At 34.5% G+C, this 21,936-nt stretch overlaps 8 protein-coding genes across 10 annotated transcripts; 3 read left to right on the top strand and 5 right to left on the bottom strand.

Moving 5' to 3' along the window:
* Nucleotides 1-1,900: 1,900 nt before the first annotated feature.
* On the top strand, nucleotides 1,901-5,974 carry LOC9326533 (WAT1-related protein At1g21890). Its single transcript, XM_002893141.2, has 7 exons — nucleotides 1,901-3,634; nucleotides 3,928-3,990; nucleotides 4,152-4,268; nucleotides 4,687-4,948; nucleotides 5,051-5,209; nucleotides 5,308-5,459; nucleotides 5,542-5,974. The coding sequence occupies exons 1-7, from the start codon at nucleotides 3,432-3,434 to the stop codon at nucleotides 5,753-5,755; spliced, it is 1,170 nt and encodes a 389-aa protein (XP_002893187.2). The 5' UTR covers nucleotides 1,901-3,431; the 3' UTR covers nucleotides 5,756-5,974.
* LOC9326532 (lysM domain-containing GPI-anchored protein 1) lies at nucleotides 5,933-8,200 on the bottom strand. Its single transcript, XM_021013935.1, has 5 exons — nucleotides 7,239-8,200; nucleotides 6,794-6,911; nucleotides 6,523-6,684; nucleotides 6,394-6,425; nucleotides 5,933-6,305 (listed from the first exon to the last, which is right to left on the bottom strand). Exons 1-5 carry the CDS (start codon nucleotides 7,903-7,905, stop codon nucleotides 6,031-6,033), a joined length of 1,254 nt encoding a protein of 417 aa, XP_020869594.1. The 5' UTR covers nucleotides 7,906-8,200; the 3' UTR covers nucleotides 5,933-6,030.
* A 538-nt stretch (nucleotides 8,201-8,738) lies between these two features.
* Nucleotides 8,739-10,494, bottom strand: LOC9326531 (GDP-mannose transporter GONST5). The gene is made up of 5 exons (XM_002890423.2): nucleotides 10,381-10,494; nucleotides 10,038-10,287; nucleotides 9,738-9,945; nucleotides 9,277-9,508; nucleotides 8,739-9,167 (listed from the first exon to the last, which is right to left on the bottom strand). Exons 1-5 carry the CDS (start codon nucleotides 10,492-10,494, stop codon nucleotides 8,946-8,948), a joined length of 1,026 nt encoding a protein of 341 aa, XP_002890469.1. The 3' UTR covers nucleotides 8,739-8,945.
* Nucleotides 10,495-10,723: 229 nt separating this feature from the next.
* On the bottom strand, nucleotides 10,724-11,516 carry LOC9329248. Its single transcript, XM_002890422.2, has one exon. It carries the CDS (start codon nucleotides 11,183-11,185, stop codon nucleotides 10,904-10,906), a length of 282 nt encoding a protein of 93 aa, XP_002890468.1. The 5' UTR covers nucleotides 11,186-11,516; the 3' UTR covers nucleotides 10,724-10,903.
* Nucleotides 11,517-12,373: 857 nt separating this feature from the next.
* On the top strand, nucleotides 12,374-15,287 carry LOC9326530 (L-ascorbate oxidase homolog). The gene is made up of 8 exons (XM_002893140.2): nucleotides 12,374-12,563; nucleotides 12,654-12,763; nucleotides 13,172-13,442; nucleotides 13,650-13,749; nucleotides 13,841-14,183; nucleotides 14,273-14,638; nucleotides 14,786-14,864; nucleotides 14,965-15,287. The coding sequence occupies exons 1-8, from the start codon at nucleotides 12,420-12,422 to the stop codon at nucleotides 15,181-15,183; spliced, it is 1,632 nt and encodes a 543-aa protein (XP_002893186.1). The 5' UTR covers nucleotides 12,374-12,419; the 3' UTR covers nucleotides 15,184-15,287.
* LOC9326529 (urease accessory protein F) lies at nucleotides 15,277-16,640 on the bottom strand. 3 transcript variants are annotated; one of them, XM_021014955.1, is made up of 2 exons: nucleotides 16,533-16,640; nucleotides 15,277-16,195 (listed from the first exon to the last, which is right to left on the bottom strand). In XM_021014955.1, exon 2 carries the CDS (start codon nucleotides 16,178-16,180, stop codon nucleotides 15,458-15,460), a length of 723 nt encoding a protein of 240 aa, XP_020870614.1. In that variant the 5' UTR covers nucleotides 16,181-16,195; nucleotides 16,533-16,640; the 3' UTR covers nucleotides 15,277-15,457. The 3 variants fall into 3 exon arrangements, with proteins under 3 accessions (XP_020870614.1, XP_020870616.1, XP_020870615.1); XM_021014957.1 differs by having other exon boundaries at nucleotides 15,277-16,191; nucleotides 16,533-16,627; XM_021014956.1 differs by having other exon boundaries at nucleotides 15,277-16,198; nucleotides 16,552-16,619.
* A 443-nt stretch (nucleotides 16,641-17,083) lies between these two features.
* Nucleotides 17,084-17,614, bottom strand: LOC9329247. The gene has a single exon (XM_002890420.2). It carries the CDS (start codon nucleotides 17,485-17,487, stop codon nucleotides 17,215-17,217), a length of 273 nt encoding a protein of 90 aa, XP_002890466.1. The 5' UTR covers nucleotides 17,488-17,614; the 3' UTR covers nucleotides 17,084-17,214.
* A 2,302-nt stretch (nucleotides 17,615-19,916) lies between these two features.
* On the top strand, nucleotides 19,917-21,375 carry LOC9329246. The gene is made up of 2 exons (XM_002893139.2): nucleotides 19,917-20,275; nucleotides 20,749-21,375. The coding sequence occupies exons 1-2, from the start codon at nucleotides 20,011-20,013 to the stop codon at nucleotides 21,099-21,101; spliced, it is 618 nt and encodes a 205-aa protein (XP_002893185.1). The 5' UTR covers nucleotides 19,917-20,010; the 3' UTR covers nucleotides 21,102-21,375.
* The last annotated feature ends 561 nt before the right edge of the window (nucleotides 21,376-21,936 follow it).

The following is a 21,936-nucleotide window of genomic DNA, read 5'->3' as shown; positions in this document are numbered from 1 at the left end:
GAGGGAACATAATAAGAAGCAGCATCTAATAACGTGGAAGATTGATGCCATGCTTAATTAGGCTAAACAAGAGAACACAGATGTGTAGTCCCTTTAACGTTATGTTTCTGACTTCTTCTTTTTTTTTTTCTAGCTATATATATACTAATAGTTTGTCATATATTGATATATATGTATATGTGAAGTTGTGAACTAATCTCAAACTTAATCAAGCACGCATTGAGCACTCACACGCATTTTGGTTGATAAGTGAGCAGAATTGATGATTGATAGGCGACTTAACGAGTTTAGATAATTACTGACGTGCCGAATACTCATAAAATAAAATTTTCCAAAACAATTAGTAGATTAGCGGTTATAAGTTGAAAACCAGTTTTCATGTTTTCAGTTCACTAGAAAAACAATATATTGTATACAGTTTTTTTTTTCTTCTCTAATGTCGTAAAACCAATTATATTTTTTGGCCATGTAGAAATAAAACAAGTGTTTGGATTACATATTTTTTTGCATGCATATACGTTTTGTTTATAATATTTTTAGGAACATAGAAGAATCCAATCTTAAAAACGATCTACAAATCTTTAATTCAATATGAATATAAAACGGAACAACAAAAGTAGGCAGCCTTAACTGATGACGAAACGAAGAGCACTAGTAGCCGCGTCGCATTAGAATTTAGAAGGACCTAACCACGCTTGTCGTTTCGTGGGACGAATCACAACAAAAATGTATTACAAAAATCACATTTATTTTGCTTTTTGCTTCACTAATTTAGTGTTTATTTTCTTATGATAATTGTTTATAGCTAGTCTTGATTACCGTACAAAACGTGGTTCAGTTTACTCCTACCAGTTAATACGAAATTTGCAAACATCATCTGTCATATATAGTATATAGTGCTGCTGCCAATTATATATTGAAGAACATAGTCTACTTTGGAATGTTTACTACTTCGATAATTTGATACTCCTTCCGTTTCGATTTACTTGTCGTTTTAGCGTTAAAATTTTGTTTCATAATAGTTGTCGTTTTAGGTTTTCGATGCAAATGTTTGGTGAAAATTTCAGTTTTATCCCTACTGTTTTAATGTTTCGGCCAATGAATTTTTTTACAAAATATATTAATAAAGGGTTAAACAAAAAATTTAATATTTTTCTTAATTTGTGTGAGAAAACCTTAAACGACAACTAAAACGAAACGGAGGGAGTATAAGTTTGTGTGCCTTAGTTCAGTCTCTTGAAATCAATACAATAGTTTCGTTCTAAATACTTCCTCTGTTCCTAGATATTTGATGTTTTGGGTTTTTCTTTTTTGTTCTAAAAAGATTAATGTTTTGTAATATCATCACTACTATTTTTGTTTGTGACCAATAGAGAAAGGAGAAAAGTGAGATTAATATTATTAAACTAATAATAAAACAATAAAAATTATAAAAATAACTTTTTCTTAATTAGAGTGTAAAACTCAAAACATCATTGTCGTAGGAACATAGAGAATAGTAAATGGTAACATTCAAATCAGACAAAAAATGATAAATTTTGACGGTATGATAATGGTTTGTCATTATGTATAACTGACTCTATAATAAGTAATAACTTGATAATGGAGATTACTTTGTTTTTTTTTTTTTTTTGGTTAGAAGGAAATTACTTTGTTGTTTAATTAACTAGTGGTAGGAATGCCTACAAAAAAAAAACTAGTGGTACACACATTTGAATTTTAAGATTAATTAAGATTCTCGATTATTTTTTTAAAAAGATCCTCGATTATTTTTTTTAATTAAAAAAAAACAAAAATTATGAAAGAAAAAAACAAAAAAATTTAAGTAAATGTAGATCGTGATGAAAATTTAAGTTTCGGCTTCTTTCAGTTTATACATTTTTCACGGCGAAAAAAAAAAAAAAAAAAAAGATATACTTTTTTCACACACCAGTTTTTAAGCAATAGCAAAACTAAAAAAAAGTCAGCCAGCTAGAATTAATCAGTGATCATCCAAACTGTTAAAAACGGCCAAATCAAATTAAAAAAAAAAATCGATTATTATTGACAGTCTTTGTGATCTTATTGGTTACGTTATAGTCACCTGTGCACTCCACCTATATTAGTACTTCGTCTCCAAATGTGGTACGAACTAACTTGAAATTAGCCTATTGAATTTATTAGAATTGATAAATCTTTGGACGAGATGGTGTCCACTCTTCAAATCACCACAATGTTCCCTATCTATTTTCGGCGACAAGTTGAATAGGACTATGCACTAAACTTAAACATCATTCGCTTCTACACTAATATTAAACTATAATATATAATCAGCTATCTGATCGGCTAAAATTCAATACTTTTGGGTTCTTTATCTACACGAGTACACGACACAACGGATCATTCACATACGGCCGCTCATAAAATGAATTCGTAAGTCCACGAAAACCTTAATAAACTATTTGAAAATGAAAGAGTCATGTGTCCGTCAATTCTAGTACTTCTCTATTCTGATTTTTTTGCACATATATATTCGTGGTTAAAAGTTGTTGATGCTACATAATGATAATCACCCACGTTACTCATATGAATAATAAACAAGTTGCATATTTTTTTTTTTTTTTGTTAGTTCAATGCATGCATAATGATTTATAAGTATACACACATATGTAACAATCTTTAACAAAAAAAACGAATATATATATATAACAAGAGGTGAATAGTTTCGTGAATATTCAGGTTGATACTAAGTTCTCTTTTTGTGGATTCGACAAGTGTGATGAGTGGATAAAAAATTGGATGACGTCTTGAGTGGATTGTATATGTACAAATATATAATGTAAGTGTATACTTTTTGATTCTTCGAAACTATTTGGTTACAGCTTTCGGATATACATGGTTCGGCTTGGACGTAAAAGTCTATATATAATTTGGTACATATTGATACGTTTACATATATACTTTTTATTGGTACGATACTTTATGATTCGTTATCAATAAATTAATACCACATTGACGAGAACATTCTCATCAGTGATCGTAGATTAATAATCTAGCCATCTTATTTATCAGAATATATAATCCAAAAAATGCGACATTATTTTCCATACGCAAGTGTTTACAACCAATAGTCCAATATATAAATTAATTAAGTAGGTATGTAATGTAACCAACGAAATTACGACCTAATCCAGTTTTGATTACCTAGAACAAGACTAGTTAGCCACACATAATGGATACGTACTCGATAACAATAAAAAATATATATTTTTAAAAGTGATGCTTAAATAACCAATGGATTGAAATATGCACTCGTATATTGCTTTTTGTGTCAGCACAATTTGGCTATATAAGCAAGTACCCTCTTGTAGTGTATAATCATTCACAGTCATAACTATACACTTGAATACATCAAATACCAAGAAAGAGAAACTTAGAGAGAAAGAGATAACATGGCGAGTCAGAAAATGTGGGGAGGGTTAATGAACAGTGTGAAACCATACTTAGCAATGATATCTATGCAATTTGGTTATGCCGGTATGTACATAATTACCATGGTCTCTCTTAAGCATGGCATGAACCATTACGTCCTAGCCGTTTATCGCCATGCAATTGCCACTGCCGTCATCGCTCCGTTTGCTCTTTTTCATGAAAGGTATGGTTTTCATTAATTAATGATCATCACTAAAAGTTGGTGACGGCTCTTATCCATTTCGATTAAGAACACATAACCAGCCTGGTACATAACTACATATGAAATTATCGATGAGTGATACATATGAAACTATAAGTTTTTGTTATGTCTCATATAGATTGCTGTTTAACGTAAAACTTAAGAAGTATAAAAATCATGATTGACTGTAGCTAGCTACGTTGTACATATATAGAAGCTTCAGTTTACACTAATTAATCAACGTAAGTAATTTTGTGTTATTGTTGATTATGCAGGAAAATAAGGCCCAAGATGACATTCCGAATATTTCTCCAAATTGCGCTGCTCGGTTTTATTGAGTAATACTCGTTAATTCTTCTCATATATCATTCACAAAAAAAAAAAAAAAAAAAACTATCGGAACAGTCTCCAATCCATATATATATGTTAATATAGTTAATGAAAATATTAATTAGATAGTTTTCTAAAATTTAATTAACGAGGGTCAATAAAATGACAGGCCGGTGCTGGATCAGAACCTCTACTACGTCGGGATGACTTACACGTCAGCAACTTTCGCTTCGGCTACCGCTAATGTCCTTCCGGCCATCACCTTCGTCTTGGCCATTATTTTCAGGTTTACGTTATTTCTTATTCTTATAAATTTATCAAACATTTTATGCCTCTGGAAACCCTTTGACAAAAATAAAAAACATTTTATACGGAATATATTTTTACTGTTTGATAAATTATGCGAAATATTTCTACTTTGATTCTTATCTTGGGAATATTTTTGTTGACTTTTCCCATACCGTGGGAACAAGATTAACGGAATCATAGGAAAACACAGTAGTATGTTCGTGGAACATGATACCACACTAATTAGATAATTTAACTACTTATACACTGAAAGAAATATACTGGGTGAGATCATCATTTCCACTTACGTAAGATGTCATTATAAGTCTATATGGAATCTATAGAACATTACTGTTTGTTACATGTAAATTTAATACAGTAATTAACGAATTTGATTTTTAATATATAAATTTCAGATTAGAGAGCGTGAACTTTAAGAAGGTACGAAGCATAGCCAAAGTTGTAGGAACGGTGATCACAGTCTCCGGAGCACTTCTCATGACTCTCTACAAAGGTCCAATAATTGACTTTATAAGATTCGGCGGTGGCGGAGGAGGAAGCAGTGACGGTGCCTCCCACAGTGGTGCATCAGCGGCGGCGTTGGACAAACACTGGATTCCGGGAACACTTATGCTGTTGGGAAGAACTTTTGGTTGGGCCGGTTTCTTCATTCTACAAGTGAGTTCCAATTAATTTACTTACAATTTTCGGTTTACTCATTTAACAATATGAAAAATAAAAAATCTAACCGGGTTTTGTCTTGTTATGGTAAAAACGCAGTCGTTTACACTGAAGAAGTATCCAGCTGAGCTGTCACTAACGACGTTAATATGTTTAATGGGAACTTTAGAAGGAACCGCCGTCTCATTGGTAACGGTACGTGACTTGAGTGCTTGGAAAATCGGCTTCGACTCTAATCTCTTCGCTGCTGCCTACTCCGTAAGAACAATTAACTAAATTTTAATTTTATATGATTAATGATGATAATTCATAATTGAAAGTTGTGTTAATTAATGAAGTAACTTAATGGTGATTAGGGGGTGATATGTTCGGGTGTGGCGTATTACGTGCAAGGAGTAGTAATGAGAGAAAGAGGACCAGTTTTTGTTGCGACATTTAATCCACTTTGTGTCGTTATAACTGCTGCTCTTGGTGTTGTTGTCTTGTCCGAAAGTATTCATCTCGGAAGGTATTTATTTTTCTTTCTAAAATTAGTAGTATTAAAAATTTTGGACCGAATTAATAAATAGTTTTCTACTAAATGTTTCCAGTGTGATTGGAACGTTATTTATAATCGTGGGCCTATACACTGTTGTATGGGGTAAAGGCAAAGACAAAAGAATGACGGATGATGACGAAAATTGCAAAGGACTTCCGATTAAAACTCCGGTTAAACAGGTAGATACCGGTAAAGGCTTAGCCGGAGAACTGGAGATGAAACCTAAGGAAGGTCAAGAGACTAAGGCTACTCAGGTTGAGATTTGAGGATGCTTATGTGATGATGGAGACATAAATCAGTGTTTCTTTCTTTGTATATTTAAGTTTATGTTTTTTGCTTTCCAAGGTTACAGAAAGATTTTGGCATATCAGATGTAATATGATGAGATGAATCAATCATCTTATAGTTTAACTAAAAGTTTTTGTGAGATATGCAACTTCAAATATTATCAAAGAGATCAATAACCAATGTTTTGGTTTTACTCATCAAGAATTTCACATAGGAGTTTCCAATGCGCGGAAAATAAACAATTGTTGTTGAATCAAGATGACAAATCAAGGGAAAAAGAAGCAATGGAGATGAGAAATGTGATAAAGAAGTAGCTAACTGAGGAGGCAGAAGCGATTGAGATGCTACCGGCTGGACCATTAGCGGGGTTACCTGGGACGGAATCACCGCCTGAAGGAAGCACAGATGATCTTGGTGAAGATGCTATGGATCCTGGACCATCAAAATCTGGTGAAGGTGCTGGTGCATACATTACATCCTTAGGAACAGTATCCGGTGGAGCTAGAAGCGGCGCAAATTGTTGAGGTCCTGCATTTTTACCATTGCACTTACATGAGACCAAATTCTAGTACCTGATTCTCCATTACAAAGATATTTTTGGTTAGATTGAACTTACCGGGACATCGGGGTTGAAGAGACCTGGTCAGCCTATAAACGAAAGAGAAAGAAATGTTAAATAGTTTGGAATCATTAGTTGGGCTATGTTGATAAGAGGAGAAGACAAAGTGAATGTATTTCTACTTACAAGGTCAATATAGTGCCGTTGGCAATACCATTGTAATCACAAGTTGTAACATTACAGCCAGCGCTACTCTGCTGCACCGTGATGTTACCAAGCATGAGGTTGCTGTTTCTACACTGCATACTTGAGCAAGAGACGGCTAGAGAAGCAGGCTCACAATACAAACTGCATCACATCACACACACACACACACACACACACCACAAGTGAGTAAAAATGCAATCAGAGATAATTTGATTAGTCATATCAAATAACATAGCTTAGATATTATTACTTGCGGCTCCCAAGCGCACAGCTGCATTGCACACAGTGGCCTGCAGCTAAAGCGTAGCTACCATTTGGAACAATCAATCCGAAATCCGATGCATATCTGGGGAACTTTGAAGCACAAGCTGAGAGAAGGTAAAAGACACAGAACCAAACATTAATAATCTGTTATTGCTACCTACCAAAAGAAAACACAGCCAAAAAAATACCACAAAGAGGGAAACTTTTGGTAGCTCAAACTCATATAATGCCAAAAACAATACCTTAATGAGAATCAAAACCCACAAAGCAATCAACCAGCAATGAAAGAAACAATCACAAGTCCACAAAGCTACCTCAAAATCCCAATTTGGCAACAGAAATTGACTGAAACTAACAATAGAAACCACTTCCCACTATATAAACCCTAAAGATAAAACTTCTAAACTAAATTTCAGCATTATAGGCCTGACCTGACAAAGGAACAGCGAGAATATCTCCAGAACTAACATCAGGAGCTCCCATAGCATTCACATTCATCAAATCAGTAATAGTAGTCGAATACCTCCTCGCAATTCCGACCAATGTATCAATCTCCCTCACAACATACGACATATAAACCGCCGGCAAAGAATTGTCGGTGCCATTGAAACAAGCGCAAGGCAAGGGGATAACAAGACTCGTCCCAACATCAAGCAACGACGGGTCATTCACCGAGTTAGCTTCCTGGATCTGCTCAGCAGAGACCAAACCTCCGTAAACAGAGTCAGCAATCGATCCTAGATTGTCGGAAGGTCGGGTTTTGTAATGGGTAGAGACAGATTTCCTGATTCCGTCGACGCAGGAGCAAGTGATTGGGATTTTGAGGAAGAGCTTTGAAGGAAGGATATGGTTTTCGACGTCTGGGTAAGAGATATCGATGGCGTTAGCTAAAAGGACTGAGATTGGGTCTACTTGGAAGAGAGATGCGACTTCTGAGACTTTGAGGTCGGTGTAGAGCGTGTAGCCGAGTAAAGAGTTGCAAGTGTCGTTGCTTGAGCAAGGCTCGATTGTTGATTTCGCTGTCGCTGTGAAGACGAGAGTCGAAGCTAGAATTAGAGAGACGAAGAAGAAGAAGATGGGTTTTTCTGGGTTTTTCATTTTAGTAGTTTAGGGTTTTACGAAATTCAAAATCTCGTAGGGTTTTCAATCTCTCTTAGAGGACAATGACAGAGAGAGTACAACGAACAGAGTAAGATTGGACTATGGAAGATGAAGCTGGAGATTTTTTTCAGGAGTTTGGTGTAGAGAAAGAGAGAATCTCTGGTTTTCTTCTAGAGAGAGAGAAGAAAAGTTTCCACTTTTTTTGAAATGGAGAGAGAGAGAAGAGAAGAGAGGAAGAAGGAGACAAGTGTGTTGTACAGAGTGAACAGAAAACGGTAGCTTTGCGATCTCCAAGACAGACATCTTTTTATGCTGTTATGACTGATTTACCCTTTACTCCTAACTCCTTTGACCGGTTTCAGATTACTGTAGCATGAAGATTTTTTGAAATTCATTTTTGGTAATGGAAGGATATGGCGGTAAATTCGTTGAGGCCCACTTTAAAAAGGCCCATTTTTTACTTTTAGAGAAGCTAAAGCAACGAATTTTATGAGCTGTTTCGAGAGCTTAAAGATACATAATTCTTTTTCCCTTAAACACCGTCTTAAGCTCTTTCGTGTAATGTATTAAGGCAGGAAAATGGAACATTCTTTCCCTATTATATATTGTCTATTTTGGTCTTCTTTGAAAATTTATCATGTATTAAGTCTGATGTTAGAATGATTGGCCAAGAAGAATTGGAAGCATAAATTGGAAGCAAAAATTAAAAGCTGAGGTAAGTCAAATCACTACCATAATTGAATACAAAATGGGCCTGCTTTAAGTATCATTGTGGTCATCTCTGAGTTGGTTCTATTATATGGGATTCAATTTATGTGTAGTAGCTCTTCTTTAGGTTTCAGAATGTATTGATTGATGTAAGTAGCAGGAAGGAAGAGTAACTAACCACATACAATGGTACTTTTTTTCTCTCTAATTTCTCTGGTTTCAAGTAAAAAGAAACACATAGTTAAACTAAAGTCACTTGGGGATGCTCAAGATCAAATCTAACTCCTTTATGTGAGTACTTCTCAGTCTGTAGAATTAACCTATGATACTCAAACTTTACTCTCTAGTTTATCATTAACAAGAGGAATCAGTTCCATCTTGTTCCTTGGGTTACGAGGAGTCCTGGGAGTTCCTGGTTGTTGCTGAGAAAGCATGTGCCTTACATAACCATAAAAGGTGCAGCCCACAAGTGTGATTCCGCATCCAACAGCATTCATCGGTGATATCGGGTTTTTGAATATCATCCATGATACCAACACAGCTACTGCAACCTGCAAATCACATACCATCCATCATACATATTGAGTCAAAGATTCATTTGTCTTGTAATAATCAGAAGAAAAATATTACTGTAATGTGGTTTAGAAATTTTTCATTCACCTTAAGGTTTCCAGCTACATTGAATGTGACTGCCGTTGTGGAGTGAATGACATAGAAGATGGAGAAGTTAAGACAGAAAGCTAGAACACCCGAGCTGAAAATAATGATGAGAGCCGACCATGGAGACGGGTGTGCTTCAAACCAATTCAAAATTCCATTGCCTTCAAGTAGAAATGCTGGTAATCCGAGAATCATGGTCGCAAAAGGCGCCATATAGTATACCGTGTTTATGCTACATAGAGAGACATGGCAATGAAGAGGACATAAACACTCAGTTCCATAAAATAGAAAAACAGAAAATCAAGAGTGCACAATTCACAATTGGACTATGAGAGCATGACATGAACAATACCGAGTCCAACAAGGCATGTCATTGAAACCAAATGTAAGTTTCATACTTTCAAGTTTAACACATATCATGTGAAATTGAAGATCAAAACCTCAGGAAACAGAACACTGACCTGTCAAATTTGTATCCATGAAGAAGAGATTCTGCAAGAATGGTCTTTGTAGAGGTAGCTAAACATCCAAACAAAGCAGCACAGAATCCAAACACATTAAAGCTAAGTTCTGTAATAGAAGTCAGAAGAATCCCTCCAACAATAGGCACCAACGACGCCCAAATACGCCATTCAAAATATTTCCTCCATACCAACCACTGTAACACCACTGCCCTCAAAAACCATTACACAAAAACCAATCAGAACATCAAAAAAAGATCACTGTTTTTTGCAAATTCTCAATCTTAAAAAACCCTAAACCTGTTGTTGCCGGAGTAAAAGATTTGATAGTCTGCATAAAAGAGACAGGAATATATCTAAGACTGATATTCCCCAACACAATGTTGATACAGAACACAAATGACATTGGAAAAATCCTCCTCCACCTATCTTCTGGATCAACCACAATCAAAGGTTTAATCTTCAAGACTTTGATCACAATGTAAGCTCCAATCGATGAACATATGAAATGAACACATGAAACTGACAATGGAAATTTGAAATCCAGTTTCTGCAAACAAGGAAAGGTACCAAATTTCAAACACAGATCAGATCAAACAAACTAAAGGCTAAGTCTTTAATGATGAAAGTAAGAGGCTTTAACCTGAAAGATCCATTTGTTCATGATGATAACAGTAACATTAAAACCCCACCATTGAAGAATCGATAACAGAGATCTGAACATACTCCATTGATGCCACAGACTTCCTTCCTCCATTATCACTCTTTATTAGAGCCGCGAATCAAGAAAACCCCAGAAATTTTTGATGGGTTTTGAGAAGTGAATCAGTGAGAAAGAAGAGAAGGATCTAAAAGATGAAACTTTTAGGAATGTTGCAAAGAAACCCTAATTAAAGCGCGAAGAGGAACAGAGTAACGGTAGCAGTTAATGCAAATATCGTTATGCTTATACAAGTTACCAATTTTAGTTGTTACATATATAAATGTAAATAATTTAGCTTTTTAACAAATCTTCTGTATATAAGTAAACATTGTTTAAGAAAAAGTAATTATGGAAGAAGGATAATTAAGTACTTAAAAATATTGATGGATACAATGATAAAAAAACATAAATATATAACTTATAATGCATAAAGAATGGTGATAATTTTTGTAATTTCGATCATTTACGGGTTACAGATCCAGCTAAATCGTCTGCAGAACCTTTTGATAGGACCACCATTACCTCGAGGGACGATGTATTGCTCACCGTTCATTGGATCACACATTATCTTGCAAGGATTGTCACAAATGGCTGGAGTCGCTTTTTTTGATGCTTTCATGCACACATTCACGACACAATCTTTGACACACACATCTATCGAGTTGGAATGAGCTGAAAACATCGTTGCAAATAAAATTGCAATTATCAATACACTGCAGATTTTCTTTGACATTGGAGCTGCCATGTCGTAAGTATCGTGAGTCTGCAAATCTTAAATTGTAATGTTTTTTGTTTTCTTTTTGTTGTGGTTTCGACCGAGATGATTTGGTGAGAATGTTGGGTTGACGTAGATGATTTATATAGTAAAAAATAGTTTGCTGATTTTAGAAGTAACAAAACTATTAGGAGGTCAACTTTTTTTTTTTTCGTTTCTTTTTCTTTGGTAAATATATCGATTGATTTCTGGACAACTTAAATGTGTTATACCGTTTTGGTCATCTAAACAACTATTTGCTATGCATAAATATAGTAACACTAATTGCTCATATTAAAAATATTAGCCAATACAACACATATCTTAGTGGCTGTTTAGCTCTTCAACTTGTAATGCCTACTCTTCATATCAATGATATTTACCGATTTAGCAAAAAAAAAAAAAAAAAAGTTTCCTCTTAAAATTCGTAACCACGTTTCGTTACGAAAATCGTAATATACACATGGTTACGAATTTGTAACTTTATCAATAACGGTATTAAAATACATCTATATTAAATGATGGCAGATTACATGTGCTGATGTAGTGATGTGCATGTTAACAAGGAATGGTTACCTTTTAATGTGACATATATGTGAAAAACAACATAATTGTTATGTACCTTTTTGTTTGGCGGCCAGATTAAAAATACTTTACGCCTAGGATGGCTTGATATAATGAAGAAAAGTTGTAAGTTGTAGAAAAAAGAATATATGAATTGGTTTTCTTCCTTATGATCTTTAAATGCAAATGCCTAGTTAGATAAATTACACAAATTATTCAAGCCTCATTAAACCGAACTACCTTGTATATTTATAGATTTTTTTTAATTAAGTAGTATTTTATGTAATTAAGAATTTTAAATAATTTTTGTAATTTAATGTTACTGGGTATGGTAACTGTAAATATTTTCTTTGAATCTCTCAAAATTTTGATGTTATCAAATCATGACTTCTAAAATCCAGTATCTTTTGGATTTTCATTAATTTGTCTATTTTGAAATTATTACTTTGGGAAACTAACTTATGATATTGTATCTTCATAGATTTGTCAAATCAAAACAAACAAATAAAGATATTTTAATTTTATTATAGGTGTGGAGAAAAAGAAAATTGTTTGACTGCATATTTTAGCATGTTATTTAACTTTGCAATCCATTAATATTTTTTTTCTCCCACACAACACATATATAAACGTTTTCACATCCTCTTTGTCAAAGATAAAAATGGAGGTCAAAAGCGTGAACACCACGGCGATGATACTTGGTCTATTGTTTCTAATCAGCTTCGTCGCTGCGGAAGATCCGTATAGATTCTTCGAATGGCACGTAACGTATGGTAACATATCTCCTCTCAACGTTGCACAACAGGTGCTTTATCTTTTAACCTTATCCCCACCAAATTAATTATTTGTTGGTTTGTTAATTGGATTTAAGTTTGTTTACCATTTTGTCTAGTAGGGTATATTGATCAATGGGAAGTTCCCAGGACCGGATATCGTCTCTGTTACCAATGATAATCTCATCATTAACGTATTTAACCATCTCGACGAATCTTTCCTTATATCATGGTATATATGTCTCCTTTTCCTCGAGAGTTAAGGTTTTCGTAAGGAAAACACATATTTGTATTTCATTTACATGCATCAAAATCATTTTAATTAACTATATGTCTTTGGTAGTTAGGATTATGATATACTCTGTTTGAGAATATAACTATACATTGATATGCGTATATTCTTAAACAGAGTATATCATAATCCTAACTAACCGTCTTCAAATTCATATATTAGATATATATGTCAGTTGCATCTATAAGTATATAAATCGTTCCATGATAGATACTAACGTGTTCTAACCAAAAAATTTGGGATCATATAATGCTTCAATCTAAATTTAGACGGTGTATTTGCATGGTGATTATACATTAAATTTTTAGGAGAGAATTCATTGTTCCTATTTGATGTCTTTTTGTAAAGGAGCGGGATTCGAAATTGGAGGAATTCATACCAGGACGGAGTGTACGGAACGACGTGCCCAATCCCGCCGGGAAAAAACTACACCTACGTTCTTCAGGTTAAAGATCAGATTGGAAGTTTCTACTACTTCCCCTCTCTCGGCTTTCACAAAGCCGCCGGTGGATTTGGAGCTATTCGTATCTCCAGCCGCCCCAAAATCCCCGTTCCATTCCCAGCTCCCGCTGATGATTACACCGTTCTCATCGGTGACTGGTACAAAACCAACCACAAGGTACAATTCTCCTCTTACGTATGACGCAAGGAAAGGGGGGAAATAGTAGGGCGATAAAATGATTATGTTTTGTTGACGGTTTAGAGAATGGGACAACGTGTTTGTATTTTGAACAAATTTGCAAAGCTGCATGCATGATGTATATATATACATAAACGTTGTTGCTTGTTGGAATTTTGAATTAAATATTATAATCTCTCCTTATAGGACTTGAGAGCACAACTCGATAATGGTGGAAAGCTTCCTTTACCAGATGGAATTCTCATCAATGGTCGCGGTAGTGGCGCCACCCTCAACATTGAACCAGGTTTTAATTTGCTCTTTCACTTTCTTTGTCTTGTTTATTGGTGATTCTCTGACTGCAGTGTTAATAAGTTATGATGTGAGTTTTTCTGTAGGTAAGACTTATAGACTGAGGATATCAAATGTTGGATTGCAAAACTCTCTCAACTTCCAAATCCAAAACCACATGATGAAGTTAGTTGAGGTCGAAGGGACACACACTATTCAGACTCCATTCTCTACGCTTGATGTCCACGTCGGTCAATCTTACTCGGTCCTTATAACAGCTGACCAGCCTGCAAAAGATTATTATATTGTGGTCTCTAGTAGGTTTACCTCCAAGATCCTTATCACCACCGGTGTTCTTCATTACAGTAATTCTGCTGGACCTGTTTCTGGACCTATTCCAGATGGACCAACTCAGTTGCCATGGTCTTTTGACCAAGCACGAGCCATCAAGTATTGTTTCATTCTTTCATTGACAATTACAATCTTTTAGTTACTTAGTGGTGCAACCGTGTTTGAGCGGGCTTGTTTGTGTCTTATAGGACCAACCTTACAGCGAGTGGACCAAGGCCAAACCCTCAAGGTTCATACCACTATGGCAAGATAAATATCACTCGAACAATCAGACTTGCTAACTCTGCTGGAAATATCAAAGGCAAGCAACGATACGCAGTGAATAGTGCATCATTTTACCCAGCAGACACCCCTTTGAAACTAGCGGACTACTTCAAAATTGCCGGTGTATACAATCCTGGAAGCATACCTGATCAGTCCACATATGGAGCAATATTCCCTGTTACATCAGTAATGCAAACTGATTACAAAACTTTTGTGGAGATTGTTTTCGAGAACTGGGAAGATATTGTCCAGACCTGGCACCTTGACGGTTACTCTTTCTACGTGGTTGGGTAAGTAAAACATTCATATTTGCATCCACAATATCCACACAGTAAAATTTGGTAGCATTCTCTAAACCAAGATAGAGTTCTTAAGAAAATCGAAAGTTGTGTACATTTTCAATATTTTTGACTAATGATACACTTGGTAACTATTAGAATGGAACTTGGGAAGTGGAGTGCTGCCAGTAGAAAAGTCTACAATCTAAACGACGCAGTCTCACGGTGCACTGTTCAGGTGAGAGTCCCTAAAGCCTTCTATATTTTGATCACACAGTTGGCCATAAAAGCTCAGAATGGGTTATACAAAAGGTGGATCATTGGATGAATTTGTGCAGGTGTATCCCAAATCATGGACTGCCATATACGTATCACTGGACAATGTAGGAATGTGGAACCTAAGATCAGAGTTATGGGAAAGACAATACCTGGGACAACAGTTCTACATGCGTGTTTACACAACCTCCACTTCCCTCAGAGATGAATACTTGATCCCGAAGAACGCTCTTCTCTGCGGCAGGGCCACTGGCCACCACACCACGGCGCCGCTGCAGTGAGTGAAGTGAGAGGTTTTGATAGATGATTGCAATGACTTTCTGAAAAACAATTCATATTTCCTTTTGGATTCTAGGTCACATATATTATATATATTGTTGATTAACAATAATTAATTAAAAACAGATTTGTCTACAAATACATAAATATGATCCAAATGAACAATTAACAATATGCACATAAACTACGAACAAGTATAATTTGAAGAACTAATCGATGTAAACTCAGTTCTTTCCATTGATGAGGAGGACAAACGAGGTTACATCATATGCTTCATCAAGAACAAAACAGTCTGGAAAACAAGTAACCGTGGCAACCTTGCACAACATCCAGCAAAGGAGAAGTCTGACATGCTTCGCTAGCTTCACGATCCATCCATTTCTCTAAAACTGTTTCAGCTACAATAGCAATGCGATGCTGCATCACCGAAGCACCCATCGGTCCCACTATGTTCAATCTCGTTGCAGCCGAGAGAACATCTCTAAGCGTTACAAACAGATACGCTCTCTGAGAAGTCTCGGGATCCATACCGAGTAGACCACATACAAGCCCGAATATCGGTGCATGGTGGAAATATACATTTTTGGAGCCCAAAGAAGCGTCACGAATCATCTTAAGATTTGGTATCTCAGTGAAAACTGAAGCAGCTATACGAAACAACGCTGATCCTTGCGAAACCGATGCCTTGGAAGAGACTTGGTTAGTTAAAGTAGCGTTAAGAATTCCATCAAGTTTGTGCCATGTCTCAATATCAGGAGATTTGAGAGCAGAGTAGACAAAAGGAAGCAATAAGCTGGCTGTGTTATCCAACAGATGAATGATATGAGTTTCTAAATCTTCAGGAGACGAAACTAACCGAGTCTGAACCGCTGCTTCGAGACCGAACGAATGAGCAAATCCTCCTGTTGGTAAAATTGAATCAAGTAATTGCCATTGACTCCACTGCATACAAGAAGCTGTTCTTGACATAACAATGTCGCTTCTTTCGTCTACTTCCATCAATTAGACCTCTTTCTATAAAGAAGTAAACACACAATGATGCATTACTATAGAGAAACCATCAGAGATTAAGCAATGTTTGAATGTGATTACCACAATTTATGAATGTGATTAAGCAATGTTTCAACCTAAAAAAGCGATTTTTAAATCGAAAACAGTGACTATATCAAGATTCTTCAGATAAAGTCGGATTCTTGATTCCAGTGAGCAAATTGATACATCCAAAAACATAGTATGCTCAACGAAATCCACAACGCAATCGACGGAAAAAAATATCTAAAGATCTGAATCCCTAACAAAATCGATTGAAAAATCCAGAACGTAATCGAATGAGGAAAGCTTTTTTGATTACCGAGAGTCGTCGAAGAAGAAGAGTGATAGAGAGAGATAGACTTCAGAGTCTCGACGGATACAGTGGCGGAGAGATATCTCCGGCGGAAGACGAAGGAACTAAACATTTATTAATTCAACTCGATTTGGTTTTTACGGTTCAATTCAAAACCAAATGAGAACCGACCGTTTTGCATCTAAACCGAACCAAACTGTTTTGCGGGTAATTTGTGATTGAACTGCAGATTTTTTTTTTAATTAAAAATTTGTTTGTCAATAAGTTTTGCAACAGTTGCTTGATGATGATTCCCAGTCATATTTTTATCCTTAGACCCTCTAAATTTTTTGCCCAAAAAAAAAAAAAAACCCTCTAAATTCAAGGCTGGAATTTGTACATCTTTATCGGTCGAGCCAAACGGTTATTAGGTCTTTGGACTCAAATGGTAATGTATGTATAAGGCCAATGTTTTGTTGACATAGACGCTTGTTTTTAATATGTATCAAAGAAAAGCAAGTATTTTTTTTTTTTATTTTTTTTTTTTTTTTTTTTTGAAAACGAAGAAAAGCAAGTATTTATTTCATAAGAACAATGAACATGTCGACTACTATAGTGATATCAAACAAACACATCACACATACATAGATATTTCTATGTTAGTCATGCAGAAAATAAAACAGGAGGAGTTTTCGTAATTCGGAACTAGCTAGCAATACTGAGGCATCCATCTACAGAACCTGGAGCTTCCCTTAACAGGAGGAACAATAAATTTTTCACCACCGAATAGTTGATTGTTGCAGATTTTCTTGCAAGCTTCATCACAAATTGCAGGAGTAGGGTTTTTCGCCGCTTTCAAGCACTGGTTCTGTGCGCAATGTTTCACACACATTTCTATACTGTTTGAGTGAGCAATGTGTGCTGAAAACATCATCGTCAATATAGCTACCATCAAGAAAACACTGCATGTTTGAGTCGCCATAACGTACGTTTTTAAGTACTAGTGATGTTATTACAACTTTTTTTGTACTCCCTGTTTATAATTGTGAAGAAGATGATTTGGTGGGTAATGTTGGGTTAGTCTTGGTGATTTATATAATGAAACTAATGTTGTCTATTTTTAGCAATTGTTTTATATTTGTTTCTTGTTTCTCTCTGTATATAGCCAACTAATTCTGTAGAGTTTAGTTGTGCTACCTTTACTATTTTAGTTGTCCAAACAAATTATTGCTATGAAAAAACAAATCATAGCTTGCAGATATATATACCCATATGCCATTTTGGTTTTATTTTGTAACCACATGTTGTTACGAATATTTATTTGTTGCAGCATAGATCTATTGGATTAAATCTATTAAATGGTTCAGTAATATATGTGGATATGAATACTGTAACGATTCCAAATCCAGATTAGTTAAATTTGGTTGCAGCATCTCTTAAGCTCAAAAGAGACATAATCGTAGGATCTCGATCGCTACTGTCGTCTCTTATCCTATTGATTTCTTGTCTTTCCCCATGTGAAGCTAAAAACTTTAATTGAAAACATAAACACTTAACAAAAAAGGATTTTTTTGGGGGTAAAAGACTAAAATTGAAAACAGAGAAGTGACCCACAAATTTGATACCCATACCATAAAATCCCATTATGGGAACATTACTTGAATCCTACCCAAAGATTCTCCATTCCTCCCATGTGATAATTCTTTTTTAGTTTTTGTTTTACTTCACTTTTTCTTATATAAAAAGGTCCTTTTTCTTTGTGTGTTCTATAGATAACCTTGTAGGACTACTTTCAGTCTTTCAAAATTGATAAGATCGTATAATTAATTACACGGATCTGAATAATGGCCATGTGAATATCTATCAAGAAGTGGACTGAACAAGACTTTTATCGAATTAACTGATATCTATGTATATTCTGGAGGAAAACGTATTTTGGACAAATGGTAGAATATCTAATAAGTCCAAGATCCAAAATAACATCTTTCAATCAACATTATAACATTTTTCTTTTGGATCAATGGATCAAACCACTCGGAACCACAAATCAATAGACAGGTAATTTTTTAAAATATAAAAAGCTAATTAGCTCTTATCTCTTAAACTAGATTAACAGCAACAAAAGCTAGTTTAAATCGAGATTTCTTTATTTTTCAATTTGTCATCCGACCGAACCGGTCCAAATTGGTTTGAAAAGCATTGTTATTTTTATTTTATTTTATATTAAGCATTGTTATTTAATTAAGTCATACACTAAAAGCTTTGATCATTGTGAGTATATAGTGTAAAGGAAGTATGTGGGATGGTCTAATTGAAAAAGTGATGATACATTGAAACTCATCACTACACATAACATATCACCTGTCAATGTCTCTCTAAGTGTTTGGGTCTTTAGCTCGTGATATTGAAGCCTGTCTTCTTCTTTTTATTTTTATTTTAGATCACGTGAACGCTCAAAGTTTTTGACCAACAAATAAAATGGACCCCTTTTATGTTCACATCCAGACCCCAACTTTATAAATTAGGTCAATCTAGCTCCCAAACTTTAATCATGATTTATTTACTTACTTATGATCCCATTTGTATAAGCACGTGATTTGAAGTTTGTGAAGACAAATAGAAGACTTATTTTGAGCAATTTTCAAGATGATTAGCAAATAGGGGGAAATTTCATCAAACCCTAAGCTAAATCTGATCTTTTGTTTCGCCCAAAGAAGAAAGAATTGCAGATGAAGCGATATAGTCTTGATAATGGAGAATTGCCCATGTGATGTGAGAGAGAGCCATTTAAAATTGAGAGGAAAACATAATAATTCTCATACGGAAATAAAATAAACATAATAATATATAACACATGAGTCTATCCATTAATTATCGATTATCTTGTTTATAATTTTTTTTATATAATTTTAAACTATCGATTATCTTGTTTGTTTCGAATTTAACATAAAAGATTAAAGTTTATGCGACCAACTTAGTGTTGGACTACTCGTGAGAAGTAAATCCCCTATACTCAACACTATAAATATCTTGGTTTAACCATAACATAACAACAACAACAAATTATGGATTCGATATAAAATATTTTAGACAATTGTTTCTGAATGTGAATAACTATAGGCCGAAATTTTGATCAAGTTGTAAGAAATAAAAACTTGAAGTGAAAACTTGAATGTGAATAACTATACACTAATTTTCTAGATTATGTCATTATCTGAAAACAATGATGTCAACAAAATCTACTAATTAAAATGAGCTTAATATTAATTAAAATCATGTCATATTAAATCATACCTAAAAGGCTTGTCTTTTTTTCTCTTTCTTTTTCTTCCGGCAACTAAAAGGCTTTATCTACTTGGAATTTTTGTGTTGTTAAAGTACTCGGAAACAATATGAAAAATATATAAATATATCCGACCTAAGCCCATCTCTTTGTTACATATCTTTATATATCTCTCTCTCTTTCCTCTCCCTCAATTCTCTTCTCCTCTCTTCGGAAGTGAAGATGGATATGTACAAAGATGATAGCTCACCATACTGTTATTTCCATCCAAAGGAAGAGTATGTTGGAGTTTGTCCTCTCTGTTTGAACGAGAGGCTTCTTGTTTTAGCTTCAAAACAGAGATCATCAAGAACCAAACACTCTTCCTCTTCACCAATCATCAGCCTCCCTAAGATCTTCGCCTTGAGCTCTCTCCTCAGTCGCCTCGATCTCCGTCACCGGAAATTCCATCCCTCCTCCGATCTTGACGTCTCCACAAGCCAAGAAGGTACACAATTTTTATAAATATCACTTTAATTATACACATATATTATACTTCATAATTCAAGATCTAATTCCAATTGGGTATTTTCCTTTTTTTCCCCTTGACATATGGGATTTTCCTTTTTCCAAATTAAGATTCTCAACTTCTCTCCCTCACAATATGTGTGTGTGGAATTATGAGATGATTTAATCCGTATTTGCAACCATATGTACATATTTCTTAGTAGAAACCCATTTATCAAATAAGGATACTATAGAAACATTCATATACACAATTATATTAGACTTTTTTATTATTCAAAATGAGTGAATAAAATGTTATTTTGAACAGCCAGCTGAAAATTTTGTTTTACTTGATATACGGCTAATTATCTTTTATAGTTGGTAAATAATGTAGTGTATATTATATCAATATAATATAATTAATGTACAAGATCAATTATGACTGAAATTTGAAAAGTTTTATATTTTGTTCAGATTCTTTTATATCGATAAAATTCGAAAACGATGGAAACGCGTCGTGGGAGAAGAAAGCAGTAGTGACAAAGGTTTGTGTAGACAACAAGAACAACACAACAAACTCAACATGCAAGAAGCAGCAATCTCCTATAACGAGCAATACCAGTATCGTAGAGCACAATAGTGCCAAGTCATCGCTTAGGTGGCGCAAACGTATTGGTCATCTCTTCCACGTCATCAAACTCAGATCAGGATCGTCCACGTCGTCTTGCCACGTGGCACCATCCAAGGTCGAAGGAGCCAAAGTGAGGAAACAGGGTTGGATGGTGAGGACCTTAACCAGAAGAAAATCCAGGAAAAGTAAAAGTTGAATTTTTCTTATAATTAATTTGATTACACTTTTAAGAATATTTTTCTACATATATATTTTTTTTTAGTTTAATTTTTGGTTTGGTCGTTTTTTCAATGATTGATGCTTCTGTTTGAAGAAGAATTATGTGGAAGTTTTTTTTGTAAGTAATGACGAGATATGAATTTAAAATCGATTGAACTATCCATAGATTAAATTATTGAGTTGATTAGATTTTTGTATGAAGATGTATTACATATAATAAGCAAATGTAAAGGGACAAGAGTCTTACCCTACACCATACCTCTTTGTAGGCATGTGGTCTGAATGTGTGATAAAGCCATTAAAAGATGGGAGAAGGGTCAAATTAGCCTTTTATCATTATTTCAATATGACAAAAGAGAAAGTTTTGAACAAAAAAGAAAAGAAAAAGGTATAATTAAAGAGAGCGAAGAAAACTAGAAAAGTGAATTGCTTTAATATAAATAATTTTGCATGGGATTCTTGAAATTTTTTCTATGACTATAGTGTTCTCACCTTAATTTCCTTTTTATTATTTTACAAAGAAAAGAAAATGAGAGTAGTACAAGTTATAATGCAAGAAGAAGAGTCCATGTTAGGTTGTTCACAATAGTGGGAAACATTTGAGCATAAAAAAGCATTGCCCCATTCACATTGTCATATAGTTGTCTCTTTTCTATATACATTGTATATTTTGAAATCCCAAATTTAAAGAATTTTTTTTTTTACGTATTATTAGAAATTATCGAGATTGTTATATAGCACATCCGTTTATGTTGGAGAGTTGTTCATATCATCTATATTTAAGTTTTACCAAGTTCATTTTGATTCGAACG

The sequence above is a fragment of the Arabidopsis lyrata genome (genome assembly GCF_000004255.2).
Source record: "Arabidopsis lyrata subsp. lyrata unplaced genomic scaffold ARALYscaffold_1, whole genome shotgun sequence".
Taxonomy (NCBI): domain Eukaryota; kingdom Viridiplantae; phylum Streptophyta; class Magnoliopsida; order Brassicales; family Brassicaceae; genus Arabidopsis; species Arabidopsis lyrata.
This window is presented reverse-complemented; position numbering and strand designations above follow the sequence as displayed.